The 17,960-nt window shown below is 37.0% G+C and overlaps 1 protein-coding gene across 5 annotated transcripts in view; it reads right to left on the bottom strand.

Moving 5' to 3' along the window:
* Nucleotides 1-17,960, bottom strand: part of LOC150105383 (lisH domain-containing protein ARMC9-like) — a 694,238-nt gene that overhangs the window by 517,369 nt on the left and 158,909 nt on the right. For all 5 annotated transcript variants that reach the window (XM_090394755.1, XM_090394754.1, XM_090394756.1 and 2 more), the window contains exons 8-9: nucleotides 15,081-15,172; nucleotides 5,158-5,232 (exon numbers count right to left, since the gene is read on the bottom strand). In XM_090394755.1, coding sequence (XP_090250881.1) covers nucleotides 5,158-5,232; nucleotides 15,081-15,172 — 167 coding nt within the window. The remainder of the gene's footprint in view (nucleotides 1-5,157; nucleotides 5,233-15,080; nucleotides 15,173-17,960) is intronic.

Raw genomic sequence — 17,960 nt, 5'->3', positions numbered from 1 at the left:
ATGAAATATGTAAAAACTCGACACTCAAACCCACAATACGGCTATGTTACACTGATGATATGAACATGGAGAATACATAATATGTATGTTGAGGCTTAAGTGCTGTGAGGACATCATGTTGGAGACTTAATGGAATATATATAGCCCTCAGAAAGGATTAAAACTGATTTTAATGTTCCCAATATTTCATCTCAGTTACTGAGACAGGGATTACAAAAAAATTGTAAAAAAAAAAAAGTGAAACACATGGATGACTCAAAAGTCATATCTAGGTGGTGCACCCTCTATGGGCATTTGTAGGTAGCCTAGGGTGTAAGGTGGAATCTCTGATAATTAATGTTTCCCAAATTTTGGGAACTTTTATGCAACTGTATTTATTTAAATTCAGTTGATTTCTGAGTGCGCTGCAGATTCTAAAAATAGTCTTTCTTTTTTGAATTTACTATGGTGGAGCATTGTGTTTTTTTCCCAGGAGATCCTGTGGGTTGTACCCAAAACATGGTCTGCAAGGCCAGATTGAACATATAGTGGTATCTCACTAATCCGAATCTCTTTAGTCTGAACCCTCCAGTAATCCGAACTGTGGTTTGAAAGAAAAAAAGTTTTATTTATTAAGTATCATTATTTTGTGTACTATTATTTTTATTTAATAATTATTATTTTAACTATTATTATTTATTTTATTATTATTACAATACAGTATAACTATGGTTATACACAAAAAGGGGATATTCAAAACATGCATAATTTGGTTAAAAATATAAATCCAGATGTTGAAATTTCACAAACAGATATTACGGAATGGATTACAGGTAGAACCAAAAGTGAATTTGAAATCAAATCAGATGCTGAAATTATAAATATGATGCTACAGAATGAATTAAAAGATGATAATGACGATATAGAACTCAAAGAAAAAAAATTAAAACATGAAGAGGCAGTTGACAGTTTCAATATGTGTATAGAATGGGCTAAGCAGAATGATATGCCATTCCACAAAATTTTATTGCTAATGCAGCTCTGAGAAGAAGCATTTGAAAAACATTTAGCTTCCAAGAAGCAAAAGAAAATCAGTGACTTTTTTACAAAGAAATAAAACTTTCTTTTGTATTGTGTACAGGAAAGTGATATTTTTTACTCAAATTAAGTTATGTACTGAACTACGCAATTTTATTAAATCAGACTCCACAACATACAAGTACATACAAACTAAATTTTTTACTAAAATAAACTTGTGTACTGGAAAAACTTTTATTGGGATTATATTGATCAAGTGTATATAATAAACAACTAAGTTATACCAACTAGTTTCACCAACTAAGTCTGTTGGCATCTTCAGGATACATAACTGATGTAAGGCACTAAAAAGTAAAAAACTGTTACAAACTAAAATCAACCGATTCCAATTATTTAAACAAAGAACACAGCGCATACAATACATTCATAGAGCGTGGATGATCTCACTTGTTGAAATTAGGCAAAAAGAACATATAGGTGACGTCAATAATAACAGAGAAGAAAAATCGGGGTTAGCATTTCATTTCTCAAGAACGAACCATACCATAGAGTGGGATAGAAGCACAATTCCTTACATGGAGGAGGACTTCTGCTCCCGAATTTTTAAGGAGGCCACAACAGTTGCCCGCTGTACACAAAACCTTAACAGGAACCAAGGACTAATCTTGCCCGTGATCTGGAAGGCCCTTATCAGATCCGTCAACTCACCAGAACTGAATTATAGTGCCAACTATAGAACGTTCCTAAATAACAACAAGTGAGATCATCCACGCTCTATGAATGTATTGTACGTGCTCTGTTCTTTGTTTAATATAATTGGAATCGGTAGATTTTAGTTTGTAATAGTTTTTTACCTTTTAGTGCCTTACATCAGTTATGTACCCTGAAGATGCCAACAGACTTAGTTCGTGAAACTAGTTTGTATAACTTAGTTGTTTATTATATACACTTGATCAATATAATACCAATAAAAGTTTTTCCAGACTTTTTGGTCAAGAAAATTAAACGTTTTTTAAACTTGTGTACTGTATTATTTTTTAAGTTTTACATTACAGTACAGTAGCTTTTTTTCTATCAGTTACTTCATTTATTTACAGAATTAAATTGATGTACCATTAGAATCTGATTATTTTCTGTCTTAAATGCTAGTTATTGTTGTCTCTTGGGGGAAAATTCGCTAATCCAAATGAGCGTAGTTTTTATTAGTTCGGATTAGCAAGATACCATTACGTCGCCCCCCCTTCTATTGTTATTGTCTACTTTATGGTTAAATTACGTCTTTTCTTCCCTTATCTCGCTACTATTATTTTCTACTTTTTTCTCTTAACTTGGGGCCGTATTTTACTATAAGGATATGGTTCATGGGTTGAAATCAAAGAGATTCCCACTAGACAATGGCAATTGCTTTGTTTCTGAGCTAATGCTGGTTCTTACTTTGAACTCAGGGAAAATTTCTATTTAGCTGCGCCCCTAAGTTCTAGATTTTCAACCAGTGAAGAATCAAAGAACCAGTACCATGCTCTGAACTGTATCTTTATATTCTGATTCCTAAAATAAAATAACTCAAATCTCAAATTTGTCACTATCTTAATCTGCAGTCGTGACCTCCCTTCCAAAATACCTCCCACTGTGGTTCGATTTTAATGGGGAGTGCAACAGAGAATGATTTCAGGCAAGGCAATTGTTAAATCAAAAGAAAACATTTAATTACGCACTAAACAATTCACAAATCATGAATAATTCAGACATACATTCACTTCTAAATCAATTTCAGTTAAATCATAATCATTCAATCTCTCTAATCCTTTCTTAACAAGCTTAGGTAACAGTTCCACATGGCACTCGAACAAAGGTGAAACAAAGGCTAATGTCTGGCTGGAGATCCGACGAAACGAGAGAAAAAGCCCCAGTCCAGTGCTGCATTGCCTTTTTAAATTATGTGCCCCTACACTTCCGTACTACATCATATCTGTTTCCTTCCTTGCTCACTTCAAAGCACAACTCCTTTCACGAGTGCCACATTCTCCCCTAGTAATCACTTTGGTGGTGGTGGGGGAGGATTTAGTCGCGTGCCTTCCCTTCACGCTCAACGCTTACTCTGGCGCACGTGCATTGCCTCTGGCAATCATCTTTGACCCATTAGACCCTCGCTCAAGTGCACAAACACTCATGTTATTTTTAACAAAGCTTAGGCAGTGGACTTAATTACAACAAAATGCATTATAATATTAAGGAATAAATAACAGAATTCAAAAATTACTAAATTGTCTGGCACCTTTACATAAATTTAACCTGCTTGACATATCAGTATGTGCAAAGTTTAAAATTGCCTGTTAAGCTCTGAAGAAACTATAAGTCAACCATTTTTAGTTTTATTCAGAACTTAACAATACCACTGTAGTCATGATTGTAGATGCATGATTTGTGTTCTTCTAAGCGAGTAGTTGCTGATCTACCTGCCTGTGCAAAGTAAGCCAACTTGCAGGAACATGGTACTTTATAAACTCCAGGCACTGAGAGAGGAGGAAGCTGATCTTTGGTAGAACGGATAAGGGTAGCTAGTTTACGGCGGGGGCTTAAACACTGTGTGGAGGTTGTACTTTTTTTTAAGGACCTGGCTATTTTTTCTGAACTGCCACAGATGTAAGGTATGGTGATAGCAATTCTGAAATCCTTCTGAAGAGATGGCCGGAGAACAGGGGAGGAACTGATTATTTTTTTAATTCTGTAATCGCTATAGCTATTGGAAAGGAAGGTGTTATGTGGTTCAGTTCGGTTGAAAGGGCAGTTCCACTGGAACAAAGATTGTGGGCTCTCTTGGTTAGAGTTTTAATAATGCCATATTGTTGAGAGAGGTGGTGGTGGTGGGAGAGTTTATGAATGTATCTGCCTGTGTGAATAGGTTCTCTATATACAGTGAAGGAAAGGTTACCATTAGGAAGGCATGTTACTAAGTTGTCTAAGGAAGGGTAAACTATTGTTATTTCCTTTTCCATTGTAAACTGGATTCTTGGATGTATGCTGAGGTGACTGAGGAAGGAGTTTAATATGTCTGGGCCATGAGGCCAAATAGAGAATACATCATCTACATATCTTAGCCAGATATAAAGTTTGAGAGGGGCTGAGTCTATAACTCGTTTTTCAAAGTTTTTCATGTAAAAATTGGCAAGAAGGGGTGAGGGAACCCATAGCAGTTCCCTCTATCTGTTTATAAATTTTGTTCTTCCAAGAAAAATAACCAGATTGATGGAAAAAGAGATCTAAGATATCAGAAGGAAAATCATTTTTTTAAGAGTGTTAAGGTGTCATTTAAGGGAATACTGGTAAACGGAATACTGAGGTGATGTCAAAGCTTACAAATATGTCTGTATTATTTAAAGTTAGATTTTCAATCAGGTTTTAAAATCAGTAGAGTTTTTTTATACAGTATAGGATGTGTTAAGTCCAGTGAAAAGGGGGGGGGGGGTTAGAGAGTTAGAGCCAGCTGCCTTGTGCATCGGTGGCATCTACTATAGGTCTTAGGGAGGAATTAGATTTGTGGATTTTTGGTAAACCGTATATTCAGGGAGATGAGAACTGTCTCCCTGAGATATTTCTCGTTTTGAGTTTTTTTGTAATGTTTAATAGTCAGGAGGATATTTTTTAAAGTAAGTTTTTTTAACTTCCGTTTTGTGTGTGTGTGTGTGTGTGTGTGTGTGTGTGTGTGTGTGTGTGTGTGTGTGTGTGTGTGTGTGTGTGTGTGTGTGTGTGTGTGTGCGTGCGTGCGCGCGTGAGTGAGTGATCGTGTTTTGCACGATCCTACAAAAATGCAAGTTAAAAAATATATCTAGATTTTGGACATTATAAAATCTAGTTAACATGCATTTGCAGTTCAGTTCAAATGTATTGAACCAATTTCTCATCCACCATCTTCATTTCATTTACTTTTGCTGTTTGGAATAGTCATATCACTGTGTTCCTCGAGAAATGACACTTCCAGCTGCATATCAACAGGTTTCTTCTTAACTTCACGTCCATCACATGGTATTGTGATGTGTTGGTGGGTTTGCAAACTTATGTGCAGGATTGATAGATATTTCCATTAAAAAAATAAAAATAAATAATAATAAATAAAGTTTAACAAAACCAAACCTAACCTACCAGGTCTCCTCTGACAGCTGATTCTAAAGCAGTGATTAAATAAGAAGTTACTGCCATCAGCTTCTGACAGTCATCCTAAAAGACAATGAAAATTATTTTTATCAATAAAAAATGAGAAAACTTTTTTAATACAAAAAATAATAATATTAAATATAAAACAAACAGTTTTATAACAAAGAGAAACTACATAGAAGGATTAATAACTTACACCTAAACACTGATCTCCTTGCATTTTCCAGTGTTGGTGAGGATAACCTGTTGAAGTTTTATATTACCAAAACATAGTCCTGTCTTATTTCTCATATGAAAGATCTCATTTCACTTTCCTTGAATTTGATAATATTCAGATCTGCAATCAAGATTGAATTTCTCTTCTTGCACTAACATACACTTCTGGCCTTTCCTGACATAAGTATAACATGCCTACAGTCTTCAAAAAACTTTTTTCACAAGACTTTACTGCTTATCTGCTATACAATGATCTATCCACTTAAGAATGCTGTTCTCAAATTTGGAAGTCATGGACTAAAATGCTCCCTAAAATGTTTGTGCTATTCACAAGAAGATAATTTGTTAACTGTGGATCCCTCTCACAGACTAAGTGAAATCCCTTTCTTACAGTTCTTCTGTTTCGGTCTTATGTTTTTTCTAAAATGTTTTGATAGACACTATTCTGTGAAACTGGCCCACATCATTTCTCTACTTTCCTTCAACACAAGCAGCTGATGTATCCTTAAACCCTACCAAACTTTTTATATATTTTTTTTAATATCAATCCCACATATTAGAGTACAAAGAACCTATAACACAATATGCTGCATGTGTGGCCAAGTGGTTATGAAGGAAGGTAATCTGTTAATGTGTTTCTTGAAGAGCTAACTGTGGATCCCTCTCACAGACTAAGTAAAATCCCTTTCTTACATTCTTCTGTTTCTGTCTTATGTTTTTTCTAAAATGTTTTGATAGACACTATTCTGTGAAACTGGCCTACATCATTTCTCTACTTTTCTTTACCTTCAACACAAGCAGCTAATATCCCCTTAAACCCTACCAAACTTTTTTTATATATTTTTTTAATATCAATCCCACATATTAGAGCTCAAAGAATCTATAACACAATATGCTGTGTGTGTGGCCAAGTGGTTATGAAAAAAGGTAATCTGTTAATGTGTTTCTTGAAGAGCTAGGATTCACATTCAAGGAAAATAGTAAGGGCAATGTTTTTCCAAAGAAGATGAGAAGATATTTTGATAAATTTGGAGGTAGAACTATGTATGGATATTAACAAGCCATTGCTCGTGTTCTTACATGATTATGGAATATTGAGAAAGCAATTAGAGACTGAGTTCATGACAAAGAGTCATCCATGAAGCAGACTTCTCTATTCTGGAGATAATGAGAATTGTTATGCAAGTTTTTGGTGCACCACCTCAAATGGGAGAACAATATTCCATGTTCGGGTGGATTTGAGATTAATAAAGTATTAGTAGTTGTGCATGAGTGAAGCAGCATTTTTAATAAAAAATCTATCAAGATTATTGTGAAAATTTAATAAGCAGAAAGCATAATAAAAAGAATTAAATTATGAATAACTTGTTAGGAAAATTACTTTTTATCATCAGAACTTCTTCTCATGTCTCATGATCATTCTCAATTCACATGGGAAAAGAGATAAACAAATCAAAATAACAGTAGCAATTATTAACTGCAGGAGGAGCTCCATCTATAAACTATTAGAAGTCAAGGAAATAAAAATTATCAAAAAATAAATTGCTTCACACAAAAAAATGAGGCATATTGCTTAGGATAACCTTCCAAAATTGGGAAAATTTTAGGCAGTCAATTTTGCTAAGGTCAGTCAACGGATATGGGCTGCATTCTCTACAGTCTTTCTTGCAAGAAACACCATTCTATGTCTAGTAGATATAGTGTGGATGGTCAGATCAGAGGACCTATCACACTCATGGAGCAAACAGAGCAATCAGCCCACATTAAGAAAATCCAAGCACAGAATTCTACAATTACAGGATAGGTAAATGGAGGATATTTATCTTTTGGAGAATTGGAAAATAAATTTAATTTCCAAACTACATGCAAAGATAGTTGAAGATTAATCTGGCAAAGAAATTTCACATCTTTTAGACATTCCCTTGACAAATTGAATGGAAATTCTAGAAGCTTCCAGAGGATTTGGATGGTAGCCATAATTATTAACAACTTTATTACTTCATTCTAATAGTTTCTAGAGAGAACTCCACTACTGTAATTAATATTATGCATTGTAATATACACTTTAATTTCAACTGTTATTATAATTTGTTTCATCTCTTTTTTCTATGTGCATTGAGATGGTCGCAAAACATGGCTGAAAATTCTACTGATTAAAAAATAATTTTCCTAATGTAACTTATTCCATAACTTAATCTTTACATTATAGTATACCAAGATTGTTCGAAGATCAGGATGCTATATGCTCATCCCAGGATAGGCTAAATGTGAACAATCAAGAAGAAAAAAGCATCATGATCTTGTCTAGAGCCTGGAAAATGAAGTAAAATAAGTCTTTCTTTGAGCAAAAAAGAATGTATTTTGATAACAATGAAATTCACTAGACTATCAAAACATGTTTGTGTCTTATTTCTGAAAAGAAATATCTTATTTCATTCTCACTTACTTTTGATAATGCTCCAATCTCTAGAGAAGATCAAGTTTCTTCTTGAGTAGACTTCCATCCAGCTTATCCTGACATAAACACAACTTGCTTATCATCTGAAGGTCTTTTTTTTTTTCTTTTTTCCAAAACAGCATGTCATGGTACAACTATTAATACTTTACTAATCTCAAATCGGCTTGACATTTAAGATTGAATCATTTGAGTAAAACAATGAAATTATACAGGTGTGATGAGTTACATCTAAATGGTTTTGGAGTGAGTGAACTGGAGAAAGTGTTGTTGGATGGAAGTACAGTGTGTAATGCATGCAAGAGATCAGAAGAAAGAGAATGAAGGGAAAAATCAGGAGAGTGGTAGTGGAGAGACAGAAGTGCTTGGCAGTGGAAACAGTAGTAGTGTGAGATGAAGAGAGAACGAGAATGCAAGAGAAACAGGAAAACGGTTTGCGGGGTGAACTCAGGTGGACAGGGAGACAGGGCATAAGGAGAGTAGATGTTAAACGTAGCAGTGAATGTGTGCCTGAAGTATTGAAATGTGGGTTGGGAAGTTGAGACTAAGCAGATATATGTGGTAATTTGGGCAAGTGTGGTGGGGAAATCACAACCAACACGGACTTGGAAAGGACTGGTTATAGACCTAAAAATGAATGGCTGTGTTTTTGTTTACAAATGCCAAAAGTATCAGAAATGAGAATGAAAAGGTTTCAGTGGTTGAATTTATTCACAGATTTTTCACCCCAAAATCATTGGAATAAGTGAAATACAGATGAATGAGGATGATAAGAATATAACCTTTCTTTTAAGCATACGCGGTGATTCGAATGCATTTTTTGAAAATTATGGAGCCAACTACCGTGTTTGGATAAAAACTTTAGTTTAATATAACTAAAATCTACATTCGACGTTTCGACCTTTATTTCAAGGTCATCTTCTGGAGCATACAACTATACACAGAAAACAAGCTACACTATAATCAAACTGGTTTGTTAAAGATACTGACCAACTGCTGCAACAATTGTTGGACTGACCTCTGGAAAAAAAAAAAAAAAAATTATACATCAACGCTAGAGTCCTATTGTTAGTGTTATCTCTTGGTTGTAGAAATACATTGAGCGCAACAACAAGTAGCTATCTATATACATATATTAATATCATAATTATACTTGTACATTCCAGCCAGTTGGTATGGAATGGTTTCTAATACTAGCGGATTGGCTAGAGTCCTGACTTATGCTGGATCTTATATATTAGGTAGGCTGAATGTGTGCCATCCAGATCCTTGGAATTTTCATGCCATCTTTGTTGTTGATATTTGGGTGGTTTATCAGGATTTTGCAGGCTTCCTTAAATTTTCTTTCATACCAGGTTTTTGTGTGGTGTAAAGAGCGGGTGCTTTTCCAGTTGATTTGGTGTAAGGTGTTGAGCGCGTGATCTGAGAGGCCTGCTTCACCATAACGTTATATTTAATGTGTCTAATGTGTTCTTTCTTGCGTATGGGGATTGTCCATCCTGTTTCACCAATGTACGGTGAGTTACAGGTGCAGCGGATGCAATAGCCTCCAGGATGTGCTAATGGGAGGAGAGGATCCTTAGAGGAGATGAATATGGTTTAAAGTTTAGTGGGTGGTTTAAAGGTGGCATCCAGGTTAAAATGTTGTAGGATTCTGTTGATTTTTTCTGATAACCTTTTAATGTATGGGATGGCTATGGTTTTACTGTAATCTAGTTTCGTTTTTGTTGTTGTTTTATGGAGTATTTTATTAATAGTATTTTTGTTATAGCCATTATTTATGAATGTGTCGCTGATGATTTTTAGTTCTTGTTTCAGGACTTGTTGGTTAGAGCAAATTGTTGTAGCTCTGTTTTTAAGGGTGTTAATGACTCCATATTTTTGTGATGTGTGGTGGTATGAATTAGCATGTATGTATTGGCCAGTGTGTGTCGGTTTTCAGTAGACAGTGAAGGATAGACTGCCGGAAGGAAGATGTGCGACTAGTGTGTCTAGGAACAGGAGCGAATTTTGATTTTTGATTTTGATGGTAAATTGTATGCGTTCGTGTTGTTTGTTCAGGTGGCTAAGGAATGTGTTTAGCGTTTGTCGCCCGTGCGACCAGATCGCACACACGTCATCAACGTATCTAAGCCAGACTGTCGGTCTTAGCGTGGCAGAATCAAGAGCCCTTTGCTCAAAGGTTTCCATGTAGAAGTTAGCGACTGGGGGGGGGGGGGGGGGGGGGAATAGTGGTGAGCCCTTGGCTGTACCTTCTTTTTGTAGGTAAAATTTGTTTTGCCACACGAAGTAACCAGACTGTAGTACGTGGGCAAAGAGGGCCGTAATGTCAGGCAGAAGTTTGTTCTGTAGTAGGAAAATTGTGTCATTGATGAGCACATTAGTGAAAACGGCAGAAATGTCGAAACTGACTAATAAGTCGTCTTTGTCGAGTGTTATGTTTTTAATGTTGTTTATAAAGTGTTGTGTGTTTTTTATGTAGGAGGAGGAATGACCTACCAACTCCTTAAGCGTTGCCGCTAATTTCTTGACTAAGTGGTAATTGGGACTGTTTATTCCTTCCACGATTGGTCCAAGGGGCACATTTTGTTTGTGTATTTTCGGTACCCCTTATATTCGGGGGGGGGGGCATAGTGGGATTTGAGTTTTTTAACTGTGTCTGGTGGCCAAGAAGTGTCGGACTTGAGTAGTTTCTCTGTTTTATCCTTTATCCTTTTTGTTGGGTTATAAATTACCAGCTTATGTGTGTTGTTATCGGCTACTAGTTGATTCATCTGAAGTACGTATGTTGACCTGTCAAGGATGACAGTGGCATTGCCTTTATCCGATTTTGTTAATTTTATGTTTTGTTTGGCTTTTAATGACTTAATTGCTGCTAGTTCTGTTTTTTTGTGAGATTGTTCTATATGGTTTTCTTAGTGTTCAGGACATTACTAGTCGCATACAGCTAACCATACAGAACAATCTCACAAAAACAGAACTAGCAGCAATTAAGAAATTAAAAGCCAAACAAAACATAATAATAACGAAATTGGATAAAGGCAATGCCATTGTTGTCCTTGACAGGTCAATATACGTGCTTCAGATGAATCAACTAGTAGCCGATAACAACACATATAAGCTGGTAAATTATAACCCAACAAAAAGGATAAAACAGAAAACCTACTCAAGTCCGTCACTTCTTGGCCACTAGACACAGTTAAAAAACTGAAACCCCACTACGCCCCCCCCCCAGAATATATGGGGTACTGAAAATACACAAACAAAATGTGCCCCTTCGACCAATCGTGGAAGGAATAGACAGTCCCAATTACCACTTAGCCAAGAAATTAGCAGCAACGCTTAAGGAGTTGGTAGGTCATTCCCCCTCCTACATAAAAAACACACAACACTTTATAAACAAAATTAAAAACATAACACTCGACAAAGATGACTTATTAGTCAGTTTTGACGTTTCTGCCCTTTTCACTAATGTCCCCATCAATGACACAATTCTCCTACTACAGAACAAATTTCCGCCCGACATTACGGCCCTCTTTGCCCACGTACTACAGTCTGGTTACTTTGTGTTGCAAAACAAATTTTACCTACAAAAAGAAGGTACAGCCAAGGGCTCACACCTATCCCCCCCCCCCAATCGCTAACTTCTACATGGAAACCTTTGAGCAAAGGGCTCTTGATTAAGCCACGCTAAGACCGACAGTCTGGCTTAGATACGTTGACGACGTGTTCGCGATCTGGCAGCACGGGCGACAAACGCTAAACACGTTCCTTAGCCACCTGAACAAACAACACGAACGCATACAATTTACCATCAAAATTCGCTCCCGTTCCTAGACACACTAGTCACACATCTTCCTTCAGGCAGTCTATCCTTCACGGCCTACCGAAAACCGACACACACTGGCCAATACATACATGCTAATTCATACCACCACACATCACAAAAATATGGAGTCATTAGCACCCTTAAAAACAGAGCTACAACAATTTGCTCTAACCAACAAGCCCTGAAACAAGAACTAAAAATCATCAGCGACACATTCATAAATAATGGCTATAACAAAAATACTATTAATAAAATACTTCATAAAACAACAACAAAAACGAAACTAGATTACAGTAAAACCATAGCCATCCCATACATTAAAGGGTTATCAGAAAAAATCAACAGAATCCTACAACATTATAACCTGAATGCCGCCTTTAAACCACCCACTAAACTTAAAAACATATTCATCTCCTCTAAGGATCCTCTCCTCCCATTAGCACATCCTGGAGTCTATTGCATCCGCTGCACCTGTAACTTACCGTACATTGGTGAAACAGGACGGACAATCCCCATACACAAGAAAGAACACATTAGACACATTAAATATAACGTTATGGTGAAGCAGGCCTCTCAGACCACGTGCTCAACACCTTACACCAAATCAACTGGAAATGGACCCGTTCTTTACACCACACAAAAACCTGGTATGAAAGGAAATTTAAGGAAGCCTGCGAAATCCTGATAAACCACCCAAATATCAACAACAAAGATGGCATGAAAATTCCAAGGATCTGGATGGCACACATTCAGCCTACCTAATATATAAGATCTAGCATAGCATATGTTAGGATAAGTCAGGACTCTAACCAATCTTCAGTTAGTATTAGAAACCATTCCATACCAACTGGCTGGAATATACAAGTATAATCATGATGTTAATATATTTTCGACGAATTGTCTTTCGATGAATTGCCTTTTCGATGAATTTGCTTTTCGATGAATTTTCCTGTGACCGAAATAGTAGCAATGGTTGCGAGGCAGTGTGGTGTAACGCAGAGGTTCAGAGGAAGACATATTTAGTTGGATGTTGCTATAGGCCTGGGAATATGGAGGATGGTGATGAAGAAATGTATAAACAACTTGTTTTAGTGAGCAAAGAAAGGGTTAGGAAATAAATGCTGGATGGGAACTGACAAAGAAATACATAACAACATCAATGTGTGAATATATTCCGGCCAAAAGGCTGAATAAGGTAAGTATAAAATGGATGAATGTGGAGCTTAAGCATGAAATCTGGATAAAGAAAGTACTTCAAAGGAAGTACAAGATGAATAATGGTAATAATCAGTGACATGAAGAGTATAAAGAACATGCCAGGAGGGTGGCTCATTCAGAAAGGAAAACAAAAGTAAAGTATAAGTAGAAATTGGCAAATCAGGCAAAGAAAACCCCTAGAGAATTTTTTAGATATGTGGGAAGTAGAAGAAAAAATGATCACGGTAAGATGATGTTAATGGATGAAAGTTGTAGAATGGTAACTGCTGCAGAAGATATTGTTAAGGTATTTAGTGATCAATTTACAAGAACGTTTCATCCTGATCAGGTTGTAATCATTAGGAACTTAAGTGTAACGGATATAGGAAAGGATGACTTAAATGTGAGTGAGCAGGATGTATTTGAGGAAATAAACAAACTTGATGTTAATAAGGCAACAGGATTTGATGACATATCACCATGCATCTTAAGGGAATGTTCCAGGTAATTGGCAGTAGCATTGGCAGGCTTGTTTAACAAAAGTTTTGCAACAGCACAGGTTCCAAGGGAGTGGAAGGAAGGTAAAATTGTTCCACTGCATAAAGGTAGTGATAATGCTGTAGTTTCAAATTATACGCCGGTCTTTATATCTGGAGTTATGGTGAATATACTGGACAGATTGGTGAGAGGTAGGATACAGAAATGGCCTGATAACAGCAGTATTTTCTGTGTTTATCAGAATGGGTTTGTTAAAGGAAGATCATGTTTCACTAACTTACTTATGTATAACAAGGTGACAAATTGGACAGGGGAGATACCTATACAGTGGTGTACTTGGACTTTGCAAAGGCTTCTGATAGACTGCCACAGGACAAGCTCTTAAATACATTGAAACAGATGGGATTGGATAACAGAAGTTATCCAATCACTGATCCAACTCACTGAGTTGGATAAGTGAGTGGCTGTCAGATAGGTATCAGAAAGTTGTACATGGGGATGCAGTATCCCGAAAGAGAAAGGTCACTAGTAGAGTGCCGCAGGGGTCAGTTTCATGGCCATTGTTGTTCAGTTTGGATTTAACTAGTGATATGCAGCTGTTTGCAGATGATGTAAAACTGGGGAGAGCAATGCAGAGTCAAGCAGACGTTATGGCCTTAGAAGAGGACTTGAAAAGATTGCATGAATGGTCAGGTAAGTGGAACTATCAGTTCAATTTGCAAAGATTTGGTAAGCAATGATGGGATGCAAAGTATACACTTGGTGGGGAACTTCAACTGACTAGGACCTGAAATTCAGGGGCTACATTGCACAAGTTGTTATGACATCACATTGGATAATGGCAATGATGCGGAGGACCCTGACATGCAGAAATAAAATGGTTATGATGTCATTATGTATAATGCCTTGATTAGGCCTCATATGGATTATTGTGCACAGATTTGGTCACTGGGTTTTCATGATGACGAGGATATGTTGGAAAGGGTCCAGAGAAGATTCACATAGGTGGTCAGTGGTCTTTGGAATGTGGAGTATGAGGACAGATTGACAGAATATAAGTTGGAGAGCCTTGTAAATAGGAGGAAGAGTATGGGTGAGACATGACTGAGACACATAAGCTAGTCAGGGGTTGTTATCAGGTTGACATGAAACAGAAATTTCATAGAATGGGGGGGGGGGGGAACAAGGGGAAACTGTATAAGGACGGTGTGAGCAGAGGAGCTCACTCATGATGCTTTTCCCTGGGATACGAGTGGCTCTGCTCAATGATAGGGTGAGTCTGCCATTGAGCAGAGCCACCACTAAGGGCTCTTCTTGGTGGCAGGGTAAGCCTGTCACTGAGTGAAACTACCGCTCAGTTAAATGATCCTTTGGGTCACTCATTGTTGGAATGATCTGAAGGATCATATAAATTTTTGGGGAGGTATCTCCCACACATAAACATACCTCAATAAAGGCTGAAAGTTGTCTCGGTAGTGACCCTTCCCATAATGCATAGATTATACATGTCCATAAAGATATGTGCCTTGCATTATGGGATACTAAGGCAACTGATGTGATGTCATTCTCTATATACAAGTGGCCCAGTCGTGAAGTTACTTCACGCACAAACTTTGTTTGCTTACACTCAGATAAAGGATAAAACCAAGAATATAATTTCTTGGCGTCTTTAATTTATTCCAGTCATTTTTTTTTTTGAATTACACAACAAATTACTTGTATTTTTTCCAGTTTCTTTGCTTGAAGAACACATCGCTTTTCTGATTCTTCTAAACGTTTTTCTGCTGATTTCAGTTCCTGACGGACATCTGCAAAAACAATTTTCAAAACAATAAGAACATGGAATCCTATGAATAACATATAGCAAAATATACATCACATGTGATACATATTCTGTTTGATATATGCATTCAGTGGTTCTTGTATACTCTAATTCAGTAATTTCAATTTTTGAATCATAAATTTCACATTTTCACATCCTAAAAATCCTAAAGTGATTCTCATACTAACTGCTGTTGCTTTTTCTTTTACCTTTGATTTGTATTTATTTTAAATATAATGTGGGTTATATTTTTAAAAATAAATATAACCCACATTATATTATGGCAGGTAGACCAGGAGCATTTGATGTGAAAAATAGACGTATTTCATCTGGCCATAACAGATGAAATACGTCATACCGTATACTTTGTATTCATGTTATTTCAATGATCTCAATTTCAATGGTACACTTCGCATTCATGTTTTGCATGATGGCTAAACACACCATGTACAGTGACGAATGAGATTGCAATTAACACTTTTTCTTTATTGAATAACTTCTTCTGAAGGTTAGCAGATTGTTATTGAACATGAAGCTCCTTATTAGAAAGAAGATTAAGATAAAGAAGTTCCACCTTGGATAGGATGGGTCATGATGCTGGTTCACAGAAGAATAGTTAGGCAAGGTAAAGAAGTAAATGCTAGTATACATCTCACCATTAAAAGTCAAGTACTTATTTGAAATGAAAATTTTAAAGACCTCCAATGTTAACTGCATGTGTACTTCTAGACAGTTAATCTCTTTTGCACAGTTAAAAACTTAAGCTTCTGGAAGGAAATATCCTCCTGCCACTTTCATATGACAGCTATCAACTCACTTTCAGTTAAAAGATAGTTTGGTAAAGTGTCTGGTTTACAAGATTTACATTGAATCTTGATATTTAGCAAGAAAGGCAGCATTAAGGAATTATTATTATTAAACAAGACCTCATGGAGTCAAAGACTCATCTAGGAGGTCCTTTTATCTCACACACATCTCATCATACCGGGTCTTAAACACATTCAAACTCCCTGCAGACACCACACTCTCAGGCAAGGCATTCCAATCATTCACAACTCTGCACGAAAAAAACCTCCCTCTCACTCCCCTACTCACACCCTCTTTATACAGTTTCCAGGGATGACCTCTGGTTCTCCCCTGATCTCCCACTATTCTCTGTAGAACGTCTCCACCATTGATCCTATAACAACCCCTTACCAACTTGTAGGTCTCTATCATATCTCCCCTCTTCCTTCTCTCCACTAGACTCTGCAAATTACATCTTTTCAATCTTTCCTCATACTCGACATTCCAGAGGTCAGAAACTACCTTAGTCAGTCGCCTTTGGACCCTTTCCAACATCTCTTCATCCTTCTGAAAACCAGGTGACCAAATCTGGGCACAATAGTCCATGTGTGGCCTAATCAAAGCCTTATACAATGGAACAAGAATCTCCCTACTTCTACACGTCAGTGTCCTCCTCATCATTCACAGAAGTCTTTGTGTTGTCTTCACAATTTTGGCGATGTGTCCCCGAAATTTCAGATCCTTATCCATTATCACTCCTATCACTCCCAGATCTCTTATTTCCTCTACTTCCAACAATATATTCTCACCAAGCATAAATTCTGCATCCCATCTTTGTTTTCCAAATTTTAAAACTTTACATTTTGCAACATTGAACTCACATCCCCATTTGCTTGCCCAATCACTCAATTTATTCAAGTCTTCTTGCAAGGCCACAACATCTTCACTACTCTTTATGGTTCGTCCCAACTTTGCATCATCTGCAAACAACTGAATATCTCCATCCAAATCTTCACCAATATCATTAATATACAAGTTAAATAGTAATGGCCCTAAAACAGATCCCTCTAAGGAAAGTCACTCCACTAGTGACTTTCCTTTTCCTGGATATTGCACCCCCATACACAACTTTTTGATACCTATCAGATAGCCAGTCTCAAATCCAATGCACTAATCTAATATCCAACCCCATCTGCTCTAGTTTGACTGTCAACTTATCATGAGGTACTCTATCAAAAGCTTTTGCGAAATCCAAGTACAGGGTGTTCGGGATAAATTTGACATATTTATAATTAATTATATTTTTCCGTAAGTTACATGTATTAACACACACTTCTCTTCATTTAAAAGTTTGGACCCTTCTTCATTCATATACAAGATGTCAGAAAGGATGGATAGCTGGAACCCACCTGAATCATGGAAGAGAATAACTTGTATCATGATGATTCGTGCCCGCCATCAAAATAAGGATATTACGACTGCTGCCCAATGCTCCCTGAATACAGTAAAAACAATCAGGCATGAACTAGAGACTTGCAATGGTGACTACGAGGATGTAGCAAGAAGAAAGATCCCTAGCAGACGATCTGATTGCGTTCGTACAGCAGAATTCCTCGCAAATCTGCAGGAACAGGTGTTGAAGAACCCTGGCATTGGAATTCGGGCTTTGTTCGTGGAGTTGCTAACTGTAGTCAAGCCCTGGATAACAAGGGTAGCCAATGGTAGGCCGTATGTATGGCAGCAGGATTCGGCCCCTTGCCACACCTCTGGGAAAAGTCAAAAATGGTTGTCTGAAAATTTCTACGACTTCACCAGTCCAAATGTTTGGCCTCCAAACTCCCCAGACCTTAACCCCATGGATTATTTTGTATGGGGCGCAGTTGAAAAAGACACCAATCGCACTTCCAGTAATACAAAAGCCCAGTTAATGGATAAAATTAAAACAGTTTTTGCGGCCCTTCCCAGGGAGACTGTAGCATCAGCTTGTT

This window comes from Typopeltis vanoorti, chromosome 6 (assembly GCF_054136105.1).
Source record: "Typopeltis vanoorti isolate ZY-2024b chromosome 6, IOZ_Tvanoo_1.0, whole genome shotgun sequence".
Taxonomy (NCBI): domain Eukaryota; kingdom Metazoa; phylum Arthropoda; class Arachnida; order Uropygi; family Thelyphonidae; genus Typopeltis; species Typopeltis vanoorti.
Note: the sequence above shows the minus strand (reverse complement) of the source record. Positions and strands in the feature narration are given on the sequence as shown.